The sequence below is a fragment of the Hemitrygon akajei genome, chromosome 1 (genome assembly GCF_048418815.1).
Source record: "Hemitrygon akajei chromosome 1, sHemAka1.3, whole genome shotgun sequence".
NCBI lineage: Eukaryota > Metazoa > Chordata > Chondrichthyes > Myliobatiformes > Dasyatidae > Hemitrygon > Hemitrygon akajei.
The window spans coordinates 176843404-176866413 of record NC_133124.1 but is presented as its reverse complement, the minus strand read 5'-3'; the positions used below and the strand labels follow the sequence as shown (position 1 = coordinate 176866413).

At 43.8% G+C, this 23010-nt stretch overlaps 1 protein-coding gene across 1 annotated transcript in view; it reads left to right on the top strand.

Annotated features, from left to right (window-relative positions):
• The window catches only part of LOC140727233 (sialic acid-binding Ig-like lectin 5), a 34473-nt gene extending 11463 nt beyond the window's left edge, over window positions 1–23010 (top strand). The window contains exons 3-7 of the mRNA XM_073044526.1: window positions 13018–13299; window positions 14241–14534; window positions 16935–17031; window positions 21988–22069; window positions 22822–23010. Of these exons, the coding sequence (XP_072900627.1) occupies window positions 13018–13299; window positions 14241–14534; window positions 16935–17031; window positions 21988–22069; window positions 22822–23010 (944 nt within the window). The remainder of the gene's footprint in view (window positions 1–13017; window positions 13300–14240; window positions 14535–16934; window positions 17032–21987; window positions 22070–22821) is intronic.

Sequence of the window (23010 nt, the reverse complement as noted above, 5' to 3'; positions counted from 1 at the left end):
GTTCCCAGCAGTCTTTCAATATAGCTTTAGCTGGATGTGAGTAGTTATGCCCCATGATGTTAACCCAGTAATGTAGCATTAGCTTTATTCTTCTAAGTCTTAAAGGCATTTCCCCCATTTTGACTTGAAGGGCTGATACAGCTGATGCACCACTACATATCCTGAGGGCCTGAGCTCGCTCAACATCCAGCATTTTTAAATTACTTTCCGCAGCTGACATGTATACTGCACATCCATAATCCAATGTAGCCCTTATTAGAACTTGATAAATATTTAATAACGATATCCTGCTTGTACTCCAATCCTGTCCAGCAAGACACCTCAATAAGTTGTTTATTTTGTTACATTTGTTCGCAATTTTCTCAATTTGCTTTTTCCACATAAGTTTCTCATCAAATAACAAACCGAGGAACAGAATTATCTTTATCTGCTCTAATTTTTGTTCATTTGATTTCACGCAAACTGGTTCGTGATTTCTTGAGAAACATATCACTTGCGACTTACTTAGAGACAATTTGAAACCCCATTTATTTGCCCACTCCTCCACTTTATTAATTGCGTCTTACATTTTCCTTTGTATATGAATTAAATTTCTTCCCCTCACCCATAAAGCCCCATCATCTGCACATAGGGATTTCCCCACACTATGTTCAACTTGCGCAAATATGTCATTTATCATTATGGTAAATAGTAATGGAGTGCAGACACTACCTTGTGGTGTTCCATTTTCAACTGAATATGTCCTGGAGTACTCTTCTTCCACCTTGACTTGAATTGTTTGATCAAAAAGAAAGTCTAGAACCCAGTTATATAATTTTCCTTCCACCCCTAATTCTTTCAATTTAATTAACACTCCCTCTTTCCAGAGCATATCATATGCCTTTTCTCTGTCGAAGAATACTGCCAGGACCATTTCTTTAATTGTTTGAGCCTTTCTAATTTCAGATTCCAAGCTAAGTATTGAATCTACGGTAGTTCTTCTTTTGTGAAAACTGCTTTGGTAGGGAGAAATAAAAATTCTTTTTTCTAGAAAGTATGTAAGCCTATCAATTATTATTCATTCCGTAAGTTTACCTAGCTGTGAAGTTAATGCAATTGGTCTATAGTTTGTTGGGTCTGATGAATCTTTACCAGGTTTTAATATTGGAACAATAGCAGAATGTTTCCATGCAGATGGTATTTTACCTCTTCCCCGTATATCATTAAACAGTCTCTGCAGAACTAGAAGTGCACTTCCTGATAAGTGCTACAGCATTATATTCCAGACTTGGTCCTTCCCAGGAGAAGTTGGCCGCGTATTCATAATAGCCCTTTCTATTTCTGTTTTGCTAATAGGTGTCTACAGCACTTCTTCTGATGTTGCTCTTTTGCCCGTAATTCCTGAATTTTGCTTAAGCCTCTCCTCCCTTTGCTGTCTAGCCTCAACTGTCAAATTTTCCAAGCTATGTATGCTAACAAAAGTTTTCGCCAATATTTCTGCTTTTTCTACATTGTTAATTGCAATTTTGTCCTTGCTTTCTAGCACAGGAATCTCTTTGCTACTTCTTATACCATTCATTTTCCTTATCATGCCCCGTATTTCAGACAGTTGAGTTTCTTTTCCAATTTTGTTACAATATTGTCTCCAGTGTGCTCGCTTTCCTTGTCTGATTATTTTCCAAACTTCTGCTTGTGCTCTTTTATATTGTATTAATGTTTCTACCAAATGTTGTCTTTTTAACACTTTAAATGCTTTTTTTCTTACTTTTATACTTCTACTACATTCACAATTCCACCATGGAACACTTTAACTCTTTCCTCTACCTTTAAGTTTTGGAATTGTTTCTTCTGCTGAATTTTTAACTGCTGCTGTGACTAATTTATCATTCATTTCTTCTATATCCAATATATTTTCATCTAAAATCTTTATTCATCTTACTTCACTTCTTCTTTGAAATATCTCCCAATCTGCCTTATTTAGTTTGCACCTTGACACTCTAGGTCCTTTATTTTGTTCTATTTTAATCTGAATCTTTGTGAGTATGGGATAGTGATCACTTCCTAATGTAGTTTGTTTTAATACATTCCAAGTACTGATCCCTACTTACAATTCTCTACTTACAAATTTTAAGTCTATTGTGGATTCTGTGTTTTGGGAAATGTTAAATCTCATACTTTGTCCATTATTTATACATGCCAATTTTTCATCATCTATAAATTCTTGTATCACTAATCCGTTTTCATCAATATTTTTACATCCCCATAGTTTACTGTGTCCATTGAAATCCCCACACCATATTATTTTCCCTTTCATCCCACTACCCACTGTGTTTAATGCATCTTTGCTTAATCTTCTACATGGATTATAATAATTTATTATTACCAAACTTTCTCTGCCTATCCAAATTTTGATTGTTATTGATACATATTTCTGCCCTATGTTGATTATATTATACCTCATCCCACTGGTTATAAATATTGCTACCCCTCCAACATTGTCATTACTTCTATCCTTCCTAATAGCTGTAAAACAAAATCTAATTGTGGTTTCAACCATGTTTCTTGTATACATAAAATCTGAGGTTTTTTCCTTAAGCTCTGATACATATTTCTTAAATTCTTGACTATTTGCGATAAGACTCCTTGCATTCTGTTGTAAAATATATATACTGCCATTAAGATCCTGCCTCCCCTGCCTGTGAACTGTTTAATCCTCCATTCAACGTTTCTTTAACTACTTCTCACCTAAGCCCTGTAATACCAAGATATTTTTCTGCAGACTTGACTAAAATTTTAACTTTCTCGGTTCTCTTGTCTGTTAACACTAAACAGTTAATTACATCTACCATGAACAGTACGAAATCCTTTCTACTCATTATTAGTGTATCCTTATTTATCACATTACAGCCCTCACAGTTCACTGGTTTATTATTCCCTATATTTGTTCACTTGATAGCCTTCTCTTTTTCAGCAATTCCTTTCACTGCCTCTGCATAGCTAATCTCTTGTTACTTTAACATATTGTATCTCAGCTGTCTTCTTGCTATTACTGCACCCTCGATAAGCTGCACCGTGTTCCCCACCATAATTGCAGCATTTCAGCCGAGCTTCCACCTCGCATTTCCCATATTCATGTTCTCCAGCGCATCTCCCACATTTTTGTTTCCCTCTGCAGACCGCCGCGATATGCCCGAATTTCTGACATTTAAAGCATTTTAAAGGCGGTGGTATATGTATTCTGACTTCATAACACATATACCCGAAATAAAATTTTGTCAGCAATTTTTCTTCATCGAAATTAATCATATCTGATAAACTATCACAATTGTTTCTTTTTCTTGTAACTTTCAAAAGTTTGGCCTCAATTTTTGCTCCTTTTATGTTCTATTTAATCTCAACCATAGTAACTTCTGTTGGTATTCCTGAAATAACTCCTCTAGTCCACTTTCTATTGTTGGGTATTGAACATTGTACTTTTCTTCTGTCTATTTTATTTAATCTTATCACTTTGTCTTGCTGAGCACTATCCCGACAAATCACTAATTTCGATCCATTTCGTAATACCTTTGCTCTTTTGACCTCGCCAGTAAGTTTGTTGATCATCTTCATCAAATGAATCAGGTTCCAATCACCAAAAGGCTCAGTTTTATAATTGCTTTAATCTCATATTCTTTCCATTGTTTTGCTATCCTACAGCATTAGGAGGTAGTGACCATAATATGATAACTTTTATTCTACAATTTGAGAGGGAGCAGGGAAAATCGGAAGTGTCAGTATTCCAGTTGAACAAAGGGGACTATGGAGCCATGAGGGAGGAACTGGCCAAAGTTGACTGGAAGGATACCCTAGCAGGGATGACAGTGGAACAACAATGGCAGGTATTTCTGGGAATAATACAGAAGGTACAGGATCAGTTCTTCCCAAAGATAAAGAAAGATTCAAAGGGGAGTAGGGAGCGACCGTGGCTAACGAGGGAAGTCAAGGACAGTTTAAAAATAAAAGAGATATATAACATAGCAAAAATGAACGGGAAGCCAGAGGATTGGGAAACCTTTAAAGAGCAACAGAAGATAGCTAAAAAGGCAATACGGGGAGAAAAGATGAACTATGAAGGTAAGCTAGCCAAGAATATAAAGGAGGATAGTAAAAGCTTCTTTATGTATGTGAAGAGGAAAAAATTAGTTAAGACCAAAGTTGGGCCCTTGAAGGCAGAAATGGGTGAATTTATTATGGGGAACAAGGACATGGGGCAGACAAGTTGAACAGGTACTTTGGATCTGTCTTCACTAGGGAAGACACAAACAATCTCCCAGTTGTAATACTGGCCAGAGGACCTAGGGTAATGGAGGAACTGAAGGAAATTCACATTAGGCAGAAAATGGTGTTGGGTAGACTGATGGGACTGAAGGCTGATAAATCCCCAGTGCCTGATGGTCTGCATCCCATGGTACTTAAGGAGGTGGCTCTAGAAATCGTGGATGCACTGGTAATTATTTTGCAATGCTGTATAGATCCAGGATCAGTTCCTGAAGATTGGAGGGTAGCTAATGTTATCCCAATTTTTAAGAAAGGAGGGAGAAAGAAAACAGGGGATTATAGACCAGTTAGCCTGACATCAGTAGTGGGAAAGATGCTGGAGTCAAATATAAAAGATGAAATAGCGGCACATTTGGATAGCAGTAACAGGACCAGTCCAAGTAAGCATGGATTTACAAAGGGGAAATCATGCTTGACTAATCTTCTGGAATTTTTTGAGGATGTAACTATGAAAATTGACAAGGGAGAGCCTGTGGATGTAGTATACCTGGCCCTTCAGAAAGCCTTTGATAAGGTCCCATGTAGGAGATTAGTGGGCAAAATTAGAGCACATGGTATTGGGGGTAGGGTACTAACACAGATAGAAAATTGGTTGGCAGAGAAGAAACAAAGAGTAGGGATTAACGCGTCCTTTTCAGAATGGCAGGCAGTGACTAGTGGGGTACCACAAGGCTCGGTGCTGGGACCACAGCTATTTACAATATACATTAATGATTTAGATGAAGGGATTAAAAGTAACATTAGCAAATTTGCAGATGACACAAAGCTGGGTAGTAGAGTGAAATATGAGGAGGATGTTAGGAGAATGCAGGGTGACTCGGACAGGTTGGGTGAATGGGCAGATGCAGTATAATGTGGATAAATGTGAGGTTATCCACTTTGGTGGCAAAACAGGAAGGCAGATTACTATCTGAATGGTGTCAAGTTAGGAAAAGGGGAAGTACAATGTGTTCTTGTACATCAGTCACTGAAAATCAGCATGCAGGTATGGCAGGCATTGAAGAAAGCTAATGGCATGTTGGCCTTCATAACAAGGGGAGTTGAGTATAGGAATAAATAGGTCCTTCTGCAGTTGTACGGGGCCCTGGTGAGACCACACCTGCAGTATTGTGTTCAGTTTTGGTCCCCAAATTTGAGGAGGAATATTCTTGCTATTGAGGGAGCGCAGCATAGGTTTACGAGGTTGATTCCTGGGATGGCGGGACTGTCATATGTTGAAAGATGGCAGCGACTGGGCTTGTATACACTGGAATTTAGAAGGATGAGAGGGGATCTGATTGAAACATATAAGATTATTAAGGGATTGGACACGCTAGAGGCAGGAAACATGTTCCTGATGATGGGGAAGTCCAGAACCAGAGACCACAGTTTAAGAATAAGGGGTAGGCCATTTAGAACAGAGTTCAGGAAAAACTTTTTCACCCAGAGAGTTGTGGATCTATGGAATCCCCTGCCTCAGAAGGCAGTGGAGGCCAATTCTCTGGATGCTTTCAAGAAAGAGTTAGATAGAGCTCTTAAAGATAGTGGAGTCAAGGGATACGGGGAGAAGGCAGGAACAGGATACTGATTGTGGATGATCAGACATGATCACATTGAATGGCGGTGCTGGCTCAAAGGGCCGAATGGCCTACTCCTGCACCTATTGTCTATTGTCTGCTTCAGTCATCCCCTGACTCCTCAGAGTTTGACATCTCATACCTCTGTTTTCTTTTCTTGCTTTTTCCACTCCATTCCTCTTTCCCGCCAACCTCCATCTCTAACTCACTTCCCAAATCATCAGTTCCCCCTGCCATCCTCCGTCCATTCACAATTTAGTTGTTTAGTCAACTGCCGTCCTTCCTCCACTCCCAACCACCCGATTCACCGAGTTGTCCTCAGTTCAACCTTCCAGATCAAACGACTGAGCTGTTGCATTACACCGGCGGAAGTAGAGGGGACTGGATAATTGAATTGTGCCATTCTGCTACAGCCAGAGGGTTCTCTGGAGCTGCTTCATTTATGTTTTCTCACCCCTGCTATTTACTATGCACTGGCCAGCATTGAACATAAACCCACAGTCAGGAGATGATGGTGTCACTTGGTCTGAGGAGTATTTATTATGTTGTAACCAAGTTCTGTTCTGTTTAGCTGATTCAAGATTGGAGTCTAGAACAGTTCTGTTGAGTTTGTAAATATTTTGGGTAAATAAAACCCCTATTTTTTTCACCTTTACCTACTCTGCCAGTTTTATGCTTACCCTGGTCCTTCACAGATGTGGCAGTGGTGGGGTCAGCAGTAGGAGGTGCAGGAAAGGTGTTTTGAATTTTTTTTCCAACGTGAAGAAAGCAGTAGGAGGAGGGAAAACACCGGCCGATCGAGAGCAGCAGCTGGAGTTGGGGAGCAGTCTGAAGCTGAAGCGGAAGGTGGGGCCAGGTCCTCAGAAATAGAGGAGCCCCGGGAGCCCACTATTATCGACCTGGCCAATATTCTTCACACGTAGATGGGGCAGCAGCAGATACGAGATGCCCAGTTGGTGAGGGCAAGAGCAGCGATTTAAAGCACTGCAGCCCCAGTTCAATCTGCTCCAGTCAGAGGTGCTGGCCCACACCCCTCCAACATTTGATCAACCTTCTGGTAAGACAGATACTGTGGGGGCAGATGTTGTGGGTTCAGACACAGGCCCCCCTCCTGCCCAAGTAAACTTTGGGGTCTCCCATGAGGATGGTTCTACAGCAGTACACTTGAGATCTACTCAGGAGCCAAAGCTTCAGCAGCTGACTGCTACTGATGATATTGAACATTTTCTTGTCACTTTTGAGAGAATAGCAACAGCATGCAGATGGCCAATTGGAGATTGGGCCTTTAGGCTCATTCCATTATTGACAGGAAAAGCTAGGAATGCCTATGTTCATATGGACATTGATGATGCTACAGACTATGAGGAAGTTAGAAGGGCTATTACAAAAAAATGATATAGATCCAGAAACCTACAGACGGAGATTTCCAGCCTTGAGATTGAACCAGATGAAGGCCCAAAAGAACTATATGTCAGGTGAAAGGTGTTTTATGGGAAGTGGGTTCACCTGAAGAGGAAGACAGTGAATGAAATTGGAGAAGTTACTGCCCTGGAACAATATCTGAGAATGCTTTCTCCTGAGCTACAGGTCTGGATTAAGGAGCACAACCCTGCAACGGCCGTAGAAGCAGCTGGCCTAGCTGATGTGTTTGTTGCTGCCAGACGGAAGAAGCAGCCGTGGAGCTTCACTGCCTGGAAGTTAACTAAGGATCACAAATGGCCAGGTGTCTCCCGGACAGTACAAAGGGTGATTCAGTGGGGGGTAAGGCTCCTGTAAAGGTGAAATCTACTGAGGTTAACTCATTTTCTAGATCTTCCAAGAGACTTATTGGTTACATGTGTGGTGTAGAGGGGCACACTAAATTTGTCTGCCCCAATAATTCTCTGAAACCAAATCAGGTGTGCTATGTGCCCAGAGGTGATCTGAAGTCAAAGAGGGAGCCACGACAATCGCAGAGAGAGATCATGGTGGAGGTGAATGGCTGTGAGTTAAAGGCACTTATTGACAGTGGCAGTGACCAGACCCTTGTTCATAGACAGTTCATTCCTCCTCATAGTGCGTGTATGACTGAGACTGTGCCCATCTGTTGTGTACACGGAGATGACAAGCTTTATCCCACAGCAGATGTTCATATCAAAGTGCAAGGCCAGAATTATCTCCTGAACGTAGGGGTTGCTGATCATCTCCCCTTTCCGGTGGTGCTGGGTCAGGATTTGCCTGTTCTTCTTGATCTTTTACGTCCAGGTCAGGTCTGTAAAGTTGCACTTACCCGGGCAAAAGCCAAGGACATCAAACAATCTACCCAACCTCTCAGTGAACTTCCTTTTTATAATGTTGAAATTGAAACTAAACCTGGAAGGGATGGTAAACATCTTCACCACACATGTAACCAATAAGTCTCTTGAAAGATCTAGAAAATGAGTTAACCTTTGTAGATTTCTCCTTTACAGGAGCCTTACCCCCGGCTGAATCCACCCTTTGTACTGACCGGGAGACACCTGGCCATTTGTGATCCTTAGTTAACTTCCAGGCAGAGAAGCTCCATGCTGCTTCTTCCGTCGGGCAGCAACAAACACATCAGCTAGGCCAGCTGCTTCTACGGCCGTTGCAGGGTTGTGCTCCTTAATCCAGACCTGTAGCTCAGGGGAAAGCATTCTCAGATATTGTTCCAGGGCAGTAACTTCTCCAATTTCATTCACTGTCTTCCTCTTCAGGTCAACCCGCTTCCTATAAAGCTTCTTTAACCTGACATATAGTTCTTTTGGGCCTTCATTTGGTTCAATCTCTGTCTGTAGGTTTCTGGATCTATATCATTTTTTTGTAATAGACCTTCTAACTTCCTCATAGTCTGCAGCATCATCAATGTCCATATGAACATAGGCATTCCTAGCTTTGCCTGTCAATAATGGAATGAGCCTAAAGGCCCAATCTCCAATTGGCCATCTGCATGCTGTTGCTATTCTCTCAAAAGTGACAAGAAAATGTTCAATATCATCAGTAGCAGTCAGCTGCTGAAGCTTTGGCTCCTGAGTTGATCTCAAGTGTACTGCTGTAGAGCCATCCTCATGGGAGACCCCAAAGTTTACCTGGGCAGGAGGGGGGCCTGTGTCTGAACCAACATCTGACCCCACAGTATCTGTCTTACCAGAAGGTTGATCACATGTTGGAGGGGTGTGGGCCAGCTCCTCTGACTGGAGCAGATTGAACTGGGGCTGCAGTGCTTTAAATCGCTGCTCTTGGCCTCACCAACTGGGCATCTCGTACCTGCTGCTGCCCCATATACGTGTGAAGAATATTGGCCTGGTCGATAATAGTGGGCTCCCGGGGCTCCTCTATTTCTGAGGACCTGGCCCCACCTTCTGCTTCAGCTTCAGACTGCTCCCCAACTCCAGCTGCTGCTCTCGATCGGCCGGTGTTTTCCCTCCTCCTACTGCTTTCTTCACGTTGGAAAAAAAATTCAAAACACCTTTCCTGCACCTCCTACTGCTGACCCCACCGCTGCCACATCTGTGAAGGACCAGGGTAAGCATAAAACTGGCAGAGTAGGTAAAGGTGAAAAAAAGGGGGTTTTATTTACCCAAAATATTTACATACTCAACAGAACAGTCCCAGAGTCCAAACTTGAATCAGCTGAACAGAACAAAATTTATTACAACATAATAAATACTCCTCAAACCAAGTGACACCATCATCTCCTGACTGCGGGTTTATATTCGATGCTGGCCAGTCCATAGTAAATTGCCGGGGAGGGAAAACATTCCTCTCCTTAAAAAGATACGGCATAAATGACGCAGCTCCAGAGAACCCTCTGGCTGTAGCAGAATGGCACAATCCAGTTATCCAGCCCGCTCTACTCAGGCTGGTGAAATGTAACAGCTCAGGCATTTGCCAGATTATCAGGAGGATGGGCAGCTACAGGATACTTAATATGCCCGGCTGATGGCGCGGCCGGTAATTGCAGCCACCACATGAACCATGGACCATGTGACATCGGAGCAGAATTAGGCCACTCGGCCCATCGACTCTGCTACACAAATTCAATCATGGCTGAGTTGTTATCCCCCTCAAACCCAGTCTCTGGTCTTCTCCATAATATTTGACACCCTAAGCAAGAAGCTATTAAATATACCCAATGGCACCCTCCACAACCGTCTGTGGCAATGAATTACACAGATTCACCACCCTCTGGCTAAAGAAATGCCTCCTCATCTTCATTCTACATGGACATCCATCTGTTCAGAGGCTGTTCCCTCTGGCCCTCAACATACACACTATAGGAAACATTATCTCCACATCGTCCCAGTAAAAACTTTCAATGTTCGATATGTTTCAATGAGATTCCACCTCATGCTTGTAAATTCCAGTGAGTTGGCCCAGAGCATCAAACACTCCGCATGGAACTGTCTCCAACTCACTCTGTGATCTCTTGCTCCGCAGACATGTCCCAACAGGCCCAGCTCGCTTTCAAAACTGATTTATGATCTTCTATTGCCTCAAAACTGTTCCACTGTTAACCATTGGTTTGTCCTTAGATGCCCCACAGAATTTCTCAGTCACTTCTACCAACAGCGTGAACAATTCCTGGGTGAATATGAAGGAAGGGATTCCTACATCGATCCTCTGCTCCGACCAGAGTTTCCCAGCACTGAACCTGAGGTGGAGACATCTCGGGGTGACACTGAGCACAACAAGTTCCAGCAACAAGCTGTGGCTGGTGTTTGGAGAGGGAAATAGCCCTCACTGTGGAATGTGAGTGGGTGGTCTTAGGCCAAGAGTTCCCTCTAAATCTATTTATTTGTTTATTGAGATACAGTACTGAAAAGCCCCCTCCAGGCCTTCGAGCCACACCGCCCCGCAATTCCCCAGTTTAATCCTAGCCTAATCACAGGAAAATTTACAATGAGCATTAACCTACTGAGTGGGACGTCGCTGTAGGGGCATCAGCAACTAGTCCCGAGTGTGAATCCGGCCAGCTCCTTGCACGCTTTCCATCAGTCCGTGTTGGTTTGAGCAAACATATGCTACGGAAATGGAAAATTGTGCTGCCTGATGCGCCTCAAGGCAAGAACTGACCTTGATATCCCACAAATCCAACCTCCCTCACCCACCTATATCTCCGGTGCCCACATCGCCATGCTGAGTTTATGGTGAGTTGTTGTTCTGAAGCTTTCGACAGATTGGAGAAGTTGTGAGGATGGAGAAAGTTCCTTCTTCTTGTGGGCATCCTGGCTTGTGTGTCCGTTTAATTTACCATTTCCTAAACTGGTGTTATTGTGGACAGTGAATAATGTTGCCAAAAGATTAGGCGGGATAGAGATCAGTTGCAGATGGGGCAGAGAAGTGGCAGATGGAGATGGAGAATACAAAACATCTTGTATTGTCCCGGTACCGAAGAAACCACAACCAAAGGAGTTGAATGACTTCAGACCTGTTGCCTTGACGTCGCACGTGATGAAGACCATGGAGCGGCTGATAATACAGAATCTGAGGCCACAAACCAGGCACGCCCGGGATCCGCTTCAGTTTGCGTATAAGGAGAAGGTGGGAGTGGAGGATGCTATCACGTATTTGCTGCACAAATCACTCTCTCACCTAGATGGGGTCAGTTGTGCTGTGAGGATTACATTCCTTGACTTCTCTAGTGCCTTTAACACCATCCAGCCCAAGATCTTAAAGCACAAACTAACGGAGATGGGAGTAGACTCTCACATGGTGGATTGGATAGTGGACTACTTGACAGATAGACCTCAGTATGTGCGGTTGGGAGACTGTAGGTCTGACACAGTGGTCAGCAGCACAGGAGCGCCACAGGGAACCGTACTCTCTCCGGTCCTGTTCACCCTGTACACATCTGACTTCCAATATAACTCGGAGTCCTGCCATGTGCAGAAGTTCGCTGATGACACGGCCATAGTGGGGTGTGTCAGGAATGGACAGGAGGAGGAGTATAGGAAACTGATACAGGACTTTGTGATATGGTGCAACTCAAACTACCTGCGTCTCAATGTCACCAAGACCAAGGAGATGGTGGTGGACTTTAGGAGATCTAGGCCTCATATGGAGCCAGTGATCATTAATGGAGAATGTGTGGAGCAGGTTAAGACCTACAAGTATCTGGGAGTACAGTTGGACGAGAAGCTAGACTGGACTGCCAACACAGATGCCTTGTGCAGGAAGGCACAGAGTCGACTGTACTTCCTTAGAAGGTTGGCGTCATTCAATGTCTGCAGTGAGATGCTGAAGATGTTCTATAGGTCAGTTGTTGAGAGCGCCCTCTTCTTTGTGGTGGCGTGTTGGGGAGGAAGCATTAAGAAGAAGGACGCCTCACGTCTTAATAAGCTGATAAGGAAGGCGGGCTCTGTCGTGGGCAAAGTACTGGAGAGTTTAACATCGGTAGCTGAGCGAAGGGCGCTGAGTAGGCTACGGTCAATTATGGAAAACCCTGAACATCCTCTACATAGCACCATCCAGAGACAGAGAAGCAGTTTCAGCGACAGGTTACTGTCGATGCAATGCTCCTCAGACAGGATGAAGAGGTCAATACTCCCCAATGCCATTAGGCTTTACAATTCAACTGCCAGGACTTAAGAACTTTTTTTTTTTTTAAAGCTATTATTAATGCTTTTTGAGTTAGTGATTTAGATGCATATCATATTATTACTGAGTTAAGTATTGTATGTAATGAGTTTTTGCTACAACAAGTGTATGGGACATTGGAAAAAATGTTGAATTTCCCCATGAGGATGAATAAAGTATCTATCTATCTATCTATCTATCTATCTAATTGAAGTAAGTGTGAGGTGTTGCAGTTTGGAAGATCAAGTGTAAAGTGACAGGAACAGTCAATGGCAGAACCCTTAACAATGTTGCTGATCAGAGGAATCTGGGGATCTGAGTTCATAGTTCCCAACAGTTTGATAGGCTGGGAGAGAAGGTGTAAGGCATGTTTGCCTTTATAAGTTCTGGAGTTGAGAAGTTATGTTAAAGGTGAATAAAGTTTCAGTTAGACCCCATGTGAACTATTGCATTCAGTTCTGTTCACCGCATTATGGGAAAGGTGGAGAGGCTTTGGAGAGGGTGAAGAAGAGGATGCTGTCTGGATGACAGAGCAGGTGTGATAAAGAAAGGTTGGATATACAGATTGTTCTTTATTTGTCTTTATTAGATGCCCCACAAAATCTCTCAATCACTTCTCCCAACAACGTGAACAATTCCTGGGTGAATATAAAGGAAGGGATTGCTACATCGATCCTCTGCTCAGTGCAGAGTTTCCCAGTGTCTAACCTGATATGGAGACATCTCGGTGTCACACTGAACACAACAAGTTCCAGCAATGAACTGTGGCTGGAGTTTCCGCAGGTGACACCCCAGCAGGCCGGAGTCTATGAGTGTGTGGCGGAGAATGAACACGGGACAGAGGAGAGGGCCATCACCCTCAGTGTGAAATGTAAGTGGATGCATTGCTACATCTCTAAATACAAATACAAAGTCAGTGGACTATTTATCCTTCGATACGCAATACACACTCAGTGGCCACTTTATTAAGTACCTGTACACCTGCTCAACAATGCAAATATCTTATCAGCGAATCCTGGGGCAGCAACTCAATGCATAAAAGCATGTCAACATGGTTAGGAGATTGTGTTGTTGGTCACACCAAATATTGGAATGGGGAGGGAATATGATCTAAGTGACTTTAACCATGGAATGATTGTTGGTGCCAGACAGGGTGGTTTGAGTACAAAGTTCAAAGTAACTTATTATCAGAGTACATACACGTCACCACATACAAACCTGAGATTTCTTCTCTGCAGGCAGACTTAGGAAATCTGTAGAACTGTAACTGTAAATTGTAAAGATCAGGAACTGTTAACTGTAAACAAACTGTGCAAATGCAGATATAAATCAATCTTCATAAATAACGAGCATGAAATAGCGATATACAGAGTACTTAAATGGGTGTAACTATCCACTTCTGTTCAAGAGCCTGATGTTTGCAGAAACTGCTGATCGTGTGGAGTTTTCACGCACAATAGACTTTAGAGTTTACAGAGAATGGTATGAAAAACAAACACAATGAAACCCAGTGAGTGGCAGTTCTGTGGGCAAAGCACTTTGTTAATGGGAAAGGTCAGAGGAGAAAAGCCAGACTGGTTCAATCTGACAGGAAGGCGACAGTAACTCAAACAATCACACGTTACAGCAGTGATATGCAGAAGAGCATCTCTGAATGTGGAGGAGGGGGATCCAATGCATCAAAATGGAGACAGCCTCAGTTTACAGAGAATGGAAAGGGGTGTCCCACAGAGGACAGCTGATGCTTCAGAATAACACTGGACCATTACAATATATCAGTGCTACCAACATCTCCTGCCTGTTTATTCCCAGATAAGCCTGAGATTTCTCGGGACTCAGGATGCACTCGGACTCCCGAGGTCATCTCATGTGTGTGCGCGGCCAGATCAAACCCACCCGGAGAGCTCACCTGGCACCTCCCCCTCGCCAACCTCAGCGGGAACCAGACACACGGTCGTTTCCAGACGTGGCAGGTGGCAGACGGGCAACTGGTGACTGGCTCGCTGATCTTGGGTGTGGACGAGGGAGAGGAGGATGTGACCGCCTTCTGTACTGTCCGAAACCAGCATGGAGAGGTCATGTTCGCAGTTTCCCTGTGGATGACAGGTGAGGTTGACTAATGAATAATGGTCATTGTCACATTGCTAGTCATGGGATCTTGCTGTGTACAGACTGCTGCCCTGCTTCCGTTGGGACCAGATCACAAGCTGAGGAACACATTGAGATGGTGAAATGGGAATCACACTCTCCACTCTCCTTTAAGACCCCACTGCCTTCATCCAAGGATTTAGGTTTTTCTCTCAATGTGTAAAGGACAAAGCCCAAGTAAAATTGGAAATGAATACATGGATCTCTCTCTCCCACTGCCGTTGGCACTGAAAAGCCGAATGTCCTGGATATTACATCAGAATCAGGTCCAATATCACCGGCACATGCTGACAAATGTGTTGTTCTGCAGCAAGACTACATGGCAATGTACAGTACAATATCTATAAATTACAAAGAGAACTACATATAGTGCCTATAAAAAGTATTCACCCCCTGAAAGTTTTCATGTTTTATTATTGTACAATATTGAATCACAGTGGATTTAATTTGGCTTTTTGACACTAATCAACAGAAAAAAACTTACGTGTCAAAGTGAAAATGGATCTCTGCAAAGTAATGTACATTAGTTACAAATATAAAACACAACATAAGTGATTGCGTAAGTATTCACCCCCTTCAACTCAGTATTTAGTAGATGCACCTTTGGCAGCAATTACAGGCTTGAGTCTGTGTGTATCGGTCTCTTTCAGCTCTGCACCTCTGAACAGTGCAATTTTTCCCTGTTCTCCTTTACAAAACTGCTCTTGCTCTGTCAGACTTCATGGGGATCACAATTGTACTGCCTTTTTCCAGTCCAGCCATAAATTCTCAATTAGATTGAGGTCCATACTGTGACTTTGCCACAACAGGACATGAACATTGTTGTTTTTAAGCCATTCCTGTGTAGCTTTGGCTTTATGCTTGGGGTCTTTGTCTTGCTGGACAAGAAATTTTCTTCCCAGTCCCAGTTCTCTAGCAGACTGCATCAGGTTTTCCAACAGGATTCCCCTGTACTTTGCTGCAATGATTTTACCCTCTGCCTTCCAAACCTACCAGGGCCTGCTGCAGTGAAGCATCCCCACAGCGTCATGCAGGCACTGCCATGTTTCACTGTGGGGATGGTGCGTATCATGATGTGCAGTGTCTGGCTTACGCCAACAATAGCATTGATTCTGATGGCCAAAATGTTCAATTTTGGTTTCATCACACGATAGAACCTTCTTCTACCTGACTTCAGAGTCTCCCACATGCCTTCCAGCAAACTCTAGCTGTGGTTTCATGTGAGTTTCTTTTCAAAAGTGGCCTTTGTTTGCCGTTCTCCCATACGCTGAAACTGGTGAAGTACCCGGTTGTTGTATGCACAATCTCTCCTATCACAGCCACTGAAGCTTGTAACTCCTCCAGAGCTGTCGTAGGTCTCTTGGTGGCCTTCCTCACTAGTCCCCTTCTTGCACGGTTACTCACTTTTTGAAGACAGCCTGCTCCAGGCAGATGTACAGCTGTGCCATATTCTTTCCATTTCTCAATGACTGACTTAACTCTTCTCCAAGGGATAGTCAGTGACTTGGAAATTTTCTTGTATCCTACTCCTGACTTGTACTTTTCAATAACCCTATCAGGGAGTTGCTTGGAGCATTCTTTTGACTTCATGGTGTAGTTTTTGCCAGCCCCCTGACTCACAAGCAGGTGGACCTTCCTGACACAGGTGTATTTTTACCACAATGAATGAAAGCACCTTGACTGTACATAGGTCTCCAAAAACAAATCTCCATTTATGTGTAATCCTAATTATGTGATTTCTAAAAGCAATTGGCTGCACCAGTGATGATTTGGTGTGCCATTGTTAAAGAGGGGTGAACATTTATGCAATAAAATATTTTGTGTTTTGAATTTGCAATTTCTTTATATCTCTTTGCAGAGATCCGTTTTCGCTTTGACATGAAAGAGTCTTTTTCTATGGATTAGTGTCAAAAAAGCCAAATTAAATCCACAGTGAATCTGTGTTGTAAAACAATAAAGGATGAATACTTTTTATAGGCATGATATATATTTATAGAAAGTAAATTGAATTAAATAAGTTGTGCAAAGGGAGAGCAAAACAAAAAGTGAAAAGAATGGTGAGGCAGTGGCAGTGAGGATGAAGCTGTTCCTCACACATGAGTGTGTGTCTTCAGGATGTACTTCCTCCTTGATGGAAGCATTGAGAAGAAATCATATCCTGAGTGGTGAAGGTCTTTGTGAGGCTTCAACTTTTGAAGATGATTTCAGTACTGAAGAGGCTAGTGCCCGTGATGCTGCTGAGTTTGGAATTTACTGCAGCTTTTTTGAGATCCTGTGCAGTAGCCTGTCCATAAATGAGAAAGGGTTTGACTTGTATAGTGGACTATTCTGAAGCTGTCCTGTTGCTTGATGTTACAGGTGGAGTCTCTGCTGTTTGGACCACAGTGTTACTCACGAGCAATGTCATTCTCAGTATGCTACTGGCTGGGTTCTTCATCTCCAGGTACATCCAGAAGTAAGTCCAGATGAACGTTCAAGTTCAGTTTTATTGTCGTTTCAATTGTATACATTTATACCATGAAATGAAACAACGTTCCCTGGACCAGGGTATACAAAACAGTGCATATAACACACACACAGCACATAAAACAACATTACCAAATAAATTAACAAATAATTAAATATATTCTGTAAGATTAACATTGATCATAAGGTGCATTAACAACACTTCATAAGTGATGAGACCTGGGTGGTGTCAGGGAGTTCAGTAGTGGGGAAGAAGCTGTTTCCCTTCCTCACAGTCCTTCTCATAATGCTACGGTTCCTCCTGCCTGATGGTGGGGATTGGAGGGGGCAAAGATGGTCAAAGAGGTTGTGAGACGGATGGGAAGGATCTTTGACAATCCTAAGGGTCCTGGTTAACATCTTTCCAATTGCTGTACCAGACAGTAATGCAGGTGGTCAGGATACTCTTGATGGCACTCCTGCTAAAAATTGGTTAGAATTGAGGGAGGAGGTAGCCTCAAACACCTCAATCTGTGAAATCCTGGCTGAGGAATATTCAGCTTCTTTTCAAACCCTACCCTCTGTTGTCTGCCTGTGGGTGACTGCTTCGATCGGGTCTGCATCTGTTCCTGTCCATCTCCCTTACTGACTGGGAGCCAACAAACATTCACGTTCATTGTTACATCCTACATGCTGGTGGTATACAGTGCCTATAAAAAGTATTCACCCCTCCTTGGAAGTTTTCATGTTATATTGTTTTACAACATTGAATCACAGTAGATTTAATTTGGCTTTATTTGACACTGATTGACAGAAAGACTTTCACATGTCAGAGTGAAAACAGACCTCTACTAAGTGATCGAAATTAATTACAAATGTAAAACACAAAATAAGTGATTGCATAAGAATTCACGCTCTTCATGTCAGTATTTAGCAGATGGGCCTTTGGCAACATTGACAGCCTTGAGTCCGTGTGGATAGGTTTCTTCCAGCTTTGCACATTTGGACGCTCTGATTTTTCCCCATTCTTCTTTAAAAAACTATTCAAGCTCCGTCAGATTGCATGGGGATTATGAGTGAAAATCCCTTTTCTAGTCCGGCCACTAACTCTCAAGTGGATAGGTTTCTTCCAGCTTTGCACATTTGGACGCTCTGATTTTTCCCCATTCTTCTTTAAAAAACTACTCAAGCTCCGTCAGATTGCATGGGGATCATGAGTGAAAATCCCTTTCTAGTCCGGCCACTAACTCTCAAGTGGAACGAGGTCTGGACTCTGACTTGACATTACATTTGTTGTTTTTAAGCCATTCCTGTGTGGCTTTGGCTTTATGCTTGGAGTCATTGTCTTGCTGGAAAACAAATCTTCTCCCATGTCCCAGTTCTCCTGGGAAATGAGGATTTTCCTGTATTTTGCTGCATTCATTTTACCCTCTACCTTCACAAGCCTTGCAGGGCTTGCTGCAGTGAAGCATCCCCTCAGCGTGTTGCAGCCACCACCATGTTTCATGGTAGGGTTGGTGATTTCTGATGTTCAGTTTTGGGGTTATGTCAAACATAGCATTTAGTCTGATGGCCACCAAGCTCACTTTTGCTTTCAATCTACCATAGAACCTTTTTCCAGCTGACTTCAGAGACTCCCACATGCCTTCTGGCCAATGCTAGCTGAGATTTCATGTGAGCTTTTCTCAACAGTAGCTTTCTCTTTTCCACTCTCCCATAAAGCTGGGACTGGTGAAGCACCTGGGCAACAGTTGTTGTTTGCGCAGTCTCTCCTATCTCAGCCACTGAAGCTTGCAACTCCTCCTGAGTTGTCACAGGTCTCTTGATGGCCTTCCTCACTAGTCCCCTTCTTGCACAGTCACTCAGGTTTTTGAGGATGGCCTGCTGAGGCAGATTTACAGCTGTGCCATATCCTTTACATTTCTTGATGATTAACTTAACTGTTCTCCAAAGGATATTCAGTGACATGGAAATGTTCTTTTATCCATCTTCTTTTATCTTGTGCTTTTCAATAAGCTTGTCACAAAGTTGCTTGGAGTGTTCTTTTGTCTTCATGGAGTAGTTTTTGCCAGGATACTGACTCACCAGCAGTTGGAGCGACCAGTTAAATGTGTATTTTTACCACAATCAATTGAAACACCCTGACAGCACACAGGTTTCCATTTAACTAATTATGTGACTGCAGAAACTAATTGGCTGCACCAGTGATAATTTGGTGGTCATTATAAAGTGGGGGGGGGGTGAATATTTATGCAATCAGTTATTTTGTGTTTTATATTTGTAATTTTGTAGAGATCTGTTTTCATCTTGACAATAAAAACAGTATTGATCAGTGTCAAGAAAGACAAATTAAAACCATGTGATTCAATGTTGGAAAACAATGAAACATGAAAACTTATGGGATGGGGGTGTGAATACATTTTAGAGGCTGTATACTACAATCAACTGAAATATCTTGACAGTACACAGGTCTCCAAAAACAGATCTCCACTTAACTAATTATGTGACTTCGAAAACCAATAAGCTGGACCAGTCATGATTTGGTGTATCACATTATACGGGGTGAATACTTATGCAATCAATTATTTTGTGTTTTATATTTGTAATTAATTTAGAACACTTTGTAGAGATCTGTTTTGCATCTTGACATGAAAGAGTCCTTTTCTGTTGCTCAGTCAAAAAGGCAAATTGAATCCATTGTGATTCAATGTTGTAAAACAAGAAAACATGAAAACATCCAAGAGGGGGTGAATAGTTTTTATAGGCACTGTATATGTTATGGCAATTAGCAGCAGCACTGTACATTACAGACATGACAAATTAATTTATTAAGAAACACACCACGGAACAGGCCTTTCATTCCCAAACCCGAGCTGATCACAGGACAATTTATAATGACCAATTGAGCTACTAACTGGTACGTCTTTAGAATGTAGGAGGAAACTAGAGCACCCGAAGGAATCCACGTTGTCACGGGGAGGATGTCCATGGCGTCTGTATGTTATACTAAACCTACATGATAAAATAAACCAACCTAAACAAAGGGAGCTCCAGATCCAAAAGCACGATGAGGGAGACTGGGAATTCCCTGCCTTCCAGTCTGGTCCTTATCATCCCGTGGTCACACAGCGCTTGGGTAGTCACACCTTGATCAGTGGTCAAAGAATACGTACACGACGCTGGAAGAACTCAGAAGGTCAGGCAGCATCCGTGAGAAAAGAGTAGCCAACGTTTCAGGACGAGACCCTTCATCAGGAATGAGGAGAAAGAGGGGGCCGAAGTCCAGTAATAGAAATAGGGGAGGGGGAAGGGCTAGAGGCGCCAGGTGGAGAATCAATCGGAAGAAGGATAAAGGGGGGAGGGGATAAGCATGAAAGAACTGTAGAGATAAAGGAGCAGAAAGTTGAAAGGGGAGAGAGGCAGAGAGAGACCTGGGATAGGGGGAGGGGGAGGGAATTACCGGAACCTGGAGAATTCAATGTTCATACCACCAGGCTGGAGGCTACCCAGACGGTAGATGAGGTATTGCTCCTCCAACCTGAGTTTGGCCTCATCATGGCAGTAGAGGAGGCCATGTATGGACATATCTAGATGGGAATGAGAGGCAGAGTTGGGTGGCAACTGGGAGGTCCTGTCTGTTGTGACGGACGGAGCGTAGGTGCTCGACGAAGCGGTCCCCCAATCTGCGTCGGGTCTCGCCGATGTAGAGGAGGCTGCACCGGGAGCACCGGATGCAATAGACGACTCCAGCAGACTCACAGGTGAAGTGTTGCCTCACCTGGAAGGACTGTCTGGGGCCCGGAATGGTGGTAAGGGGGGAGGTGTGGGGGCAGGTGTAGCATTTGTGCTTGCAGGGATAAGTACCGGGTGGGAGTTCTGTGGGGAGGGATGTGTGGAACAGGTAGTCGCGGAGGGAACAATCCCTGCGAAAAGCTGAGAGGGGTAGAGAGGGAAAGATGTGTTTGGTGGTGGGGTCCTGTTGAAGGTGGCGGAAGTTGCGGAGGATAATGTGTTGGATCCGGAGGCTGGCAGGATGGTAGGTGAGGACAAGGGGAACCCTGTCCCTGTTGTGGTGACGGGAGGTTGGGTTAAGGGCTGAAGTGCGGGAAGTGGAGGAGATGCGGGTGAGGGCATCAAACTTCAACTCTGCCTCTCATTCCCATCTAGATATGTCCATACATGGCCTCCTCTACTGCCATGATGAGGCCAAACTCAGGTTGGAGGAGCAACATCTCATCTACCGTCTGGGTAGCCTCCAGCCTGGTGGTATGAACATTGAATTCTCTAATTTCCAGTAATTCCCTCCCCCACCCCTTCCCCTATCCGAGCTCCCTCTCTGTCTCTCTCCCCTTTCATCTTTCTGCTTCTTTATCTCTACAGTTCTTTCATGCTTATCCCCTCCCCCTCCCCTTTTATCTTTCCTCTGATTGGTTTTCCACCTGGCGCCTCTAGGCCCTACCCCCTCCCCTATCTCTATTACTGGGCTTCGGCCCTCTTGTCCCCACCCCCATTCCTGATGAAGGATCTCGGCCCGAAACATTGGCTACTCTTTTCTCATGGATACTGCCTGACCTGCTGAGTTCTTCCAGCGTCGTGTACGTATTCTTTGATCCACAGCATCTGCAGTTGTGTTTTTGTGTTTCGATCAGTGGTCAGTTGTCAGCACCAGAGGTGAGGCGTCCAAACGAAGAAGGAAACTATTAAACTTTCAGATATTTCTCTCTCTCTCTGAGTGGAGTAGAGTTAATTGAGGTGATGGGAAGGTGGAAGTGGGGAGGATGAGGGTTGGGAAAAGGGAAGGGAGTGGGTGGGGAAAGCGGGGAGCTGGGGAGGGGGAAGGTGGAGGTGGGGCAGAGTGGTGCTGAGGGTATCAAATGGTCTGGATGTCGCAGTGAGGTGAGATTGGGGTGTCGATTTGGCTGACAACAATGCTCTGTAACTCTAGTCCAACCTTCTGCTGTTCCAGGCGGGATGCACGGACCAAGGAGAGAGCCTCGGAGACCCTGGACACGACCGTCAGCTCCACTGCACACTTGACCACACCTCAGGTACAGGTCAGAGTTCAGTCCAGTAAAGGGCAGGACACCGGGAGCACAGCGCTGCGGGGGGGACATTGAGGGGGGATTGCTCACAGATTACTATGGCCTGGGGTTTAGGAGCATGGGTGAGTGAATGAGAGGGAGGGAAGGAGCAAAAGTGAGGGAGTGTGAAAGAGAGATGGAGGGAGTGAAAGGGACGGAGATAAGGTGGCAGAGGTGGAAAGAGAGAAAAAGGAGGAACAAGAGAGTAAATGAATGAAATAGACAAAGATAGGAGACTCGCAGGGAATTGGGAGGAGAGAGTAACTGAGAAGAAATGAGGGAGGGGAGGGGAAAGAACAAGAGGACTGTGCCCACAGCAGGGTTCTAGCCTGTTATTCACTAGCCAGTGTTCAGCGTTTTAATATCTTTGTCCTCAGTGTTCAAAGTTTAAAGTAGATTTATTATCAAAGTGCATACATGTCACCACATTCCATCCTGAGATTTATTTTCTTGTGGGCATTCATAATAAAAACTAAAAAACAAAACAGAAGCAATTAAATCTCCACACATCATTGATGCAAACAACTAGTGAGCAAAAGATAACAATCTGGAAATACAAAATAAAAAGTAACAATACACAAATAAGTAATAAATATTGAGAACCTGAGTTGTAGAGTCCTTGGAAGTAAATCCAGAGGTGGAATTAGTTTCGTGATGGGGAGTGAGCAGTTCAATGGTGTTTGATGCAGAATTGAGATTTGCTTTTATTTCTGCCGCAGGACACGGAGAGGCAGAGGACGAGACAGATCCCACAGGAAGTTTCACCAGTAACGTCCGTTGGACAGGGGGAGGAGTGTGACCCAGTGTACACCAACCTGCGGGAGCTGCCCGGTGGTGGGGGCCCTGCTCGCAGTGGGGAGACGGTCATATACTCAGAGCTGCACTTCCGATCAATCGGGCCAGCCTGA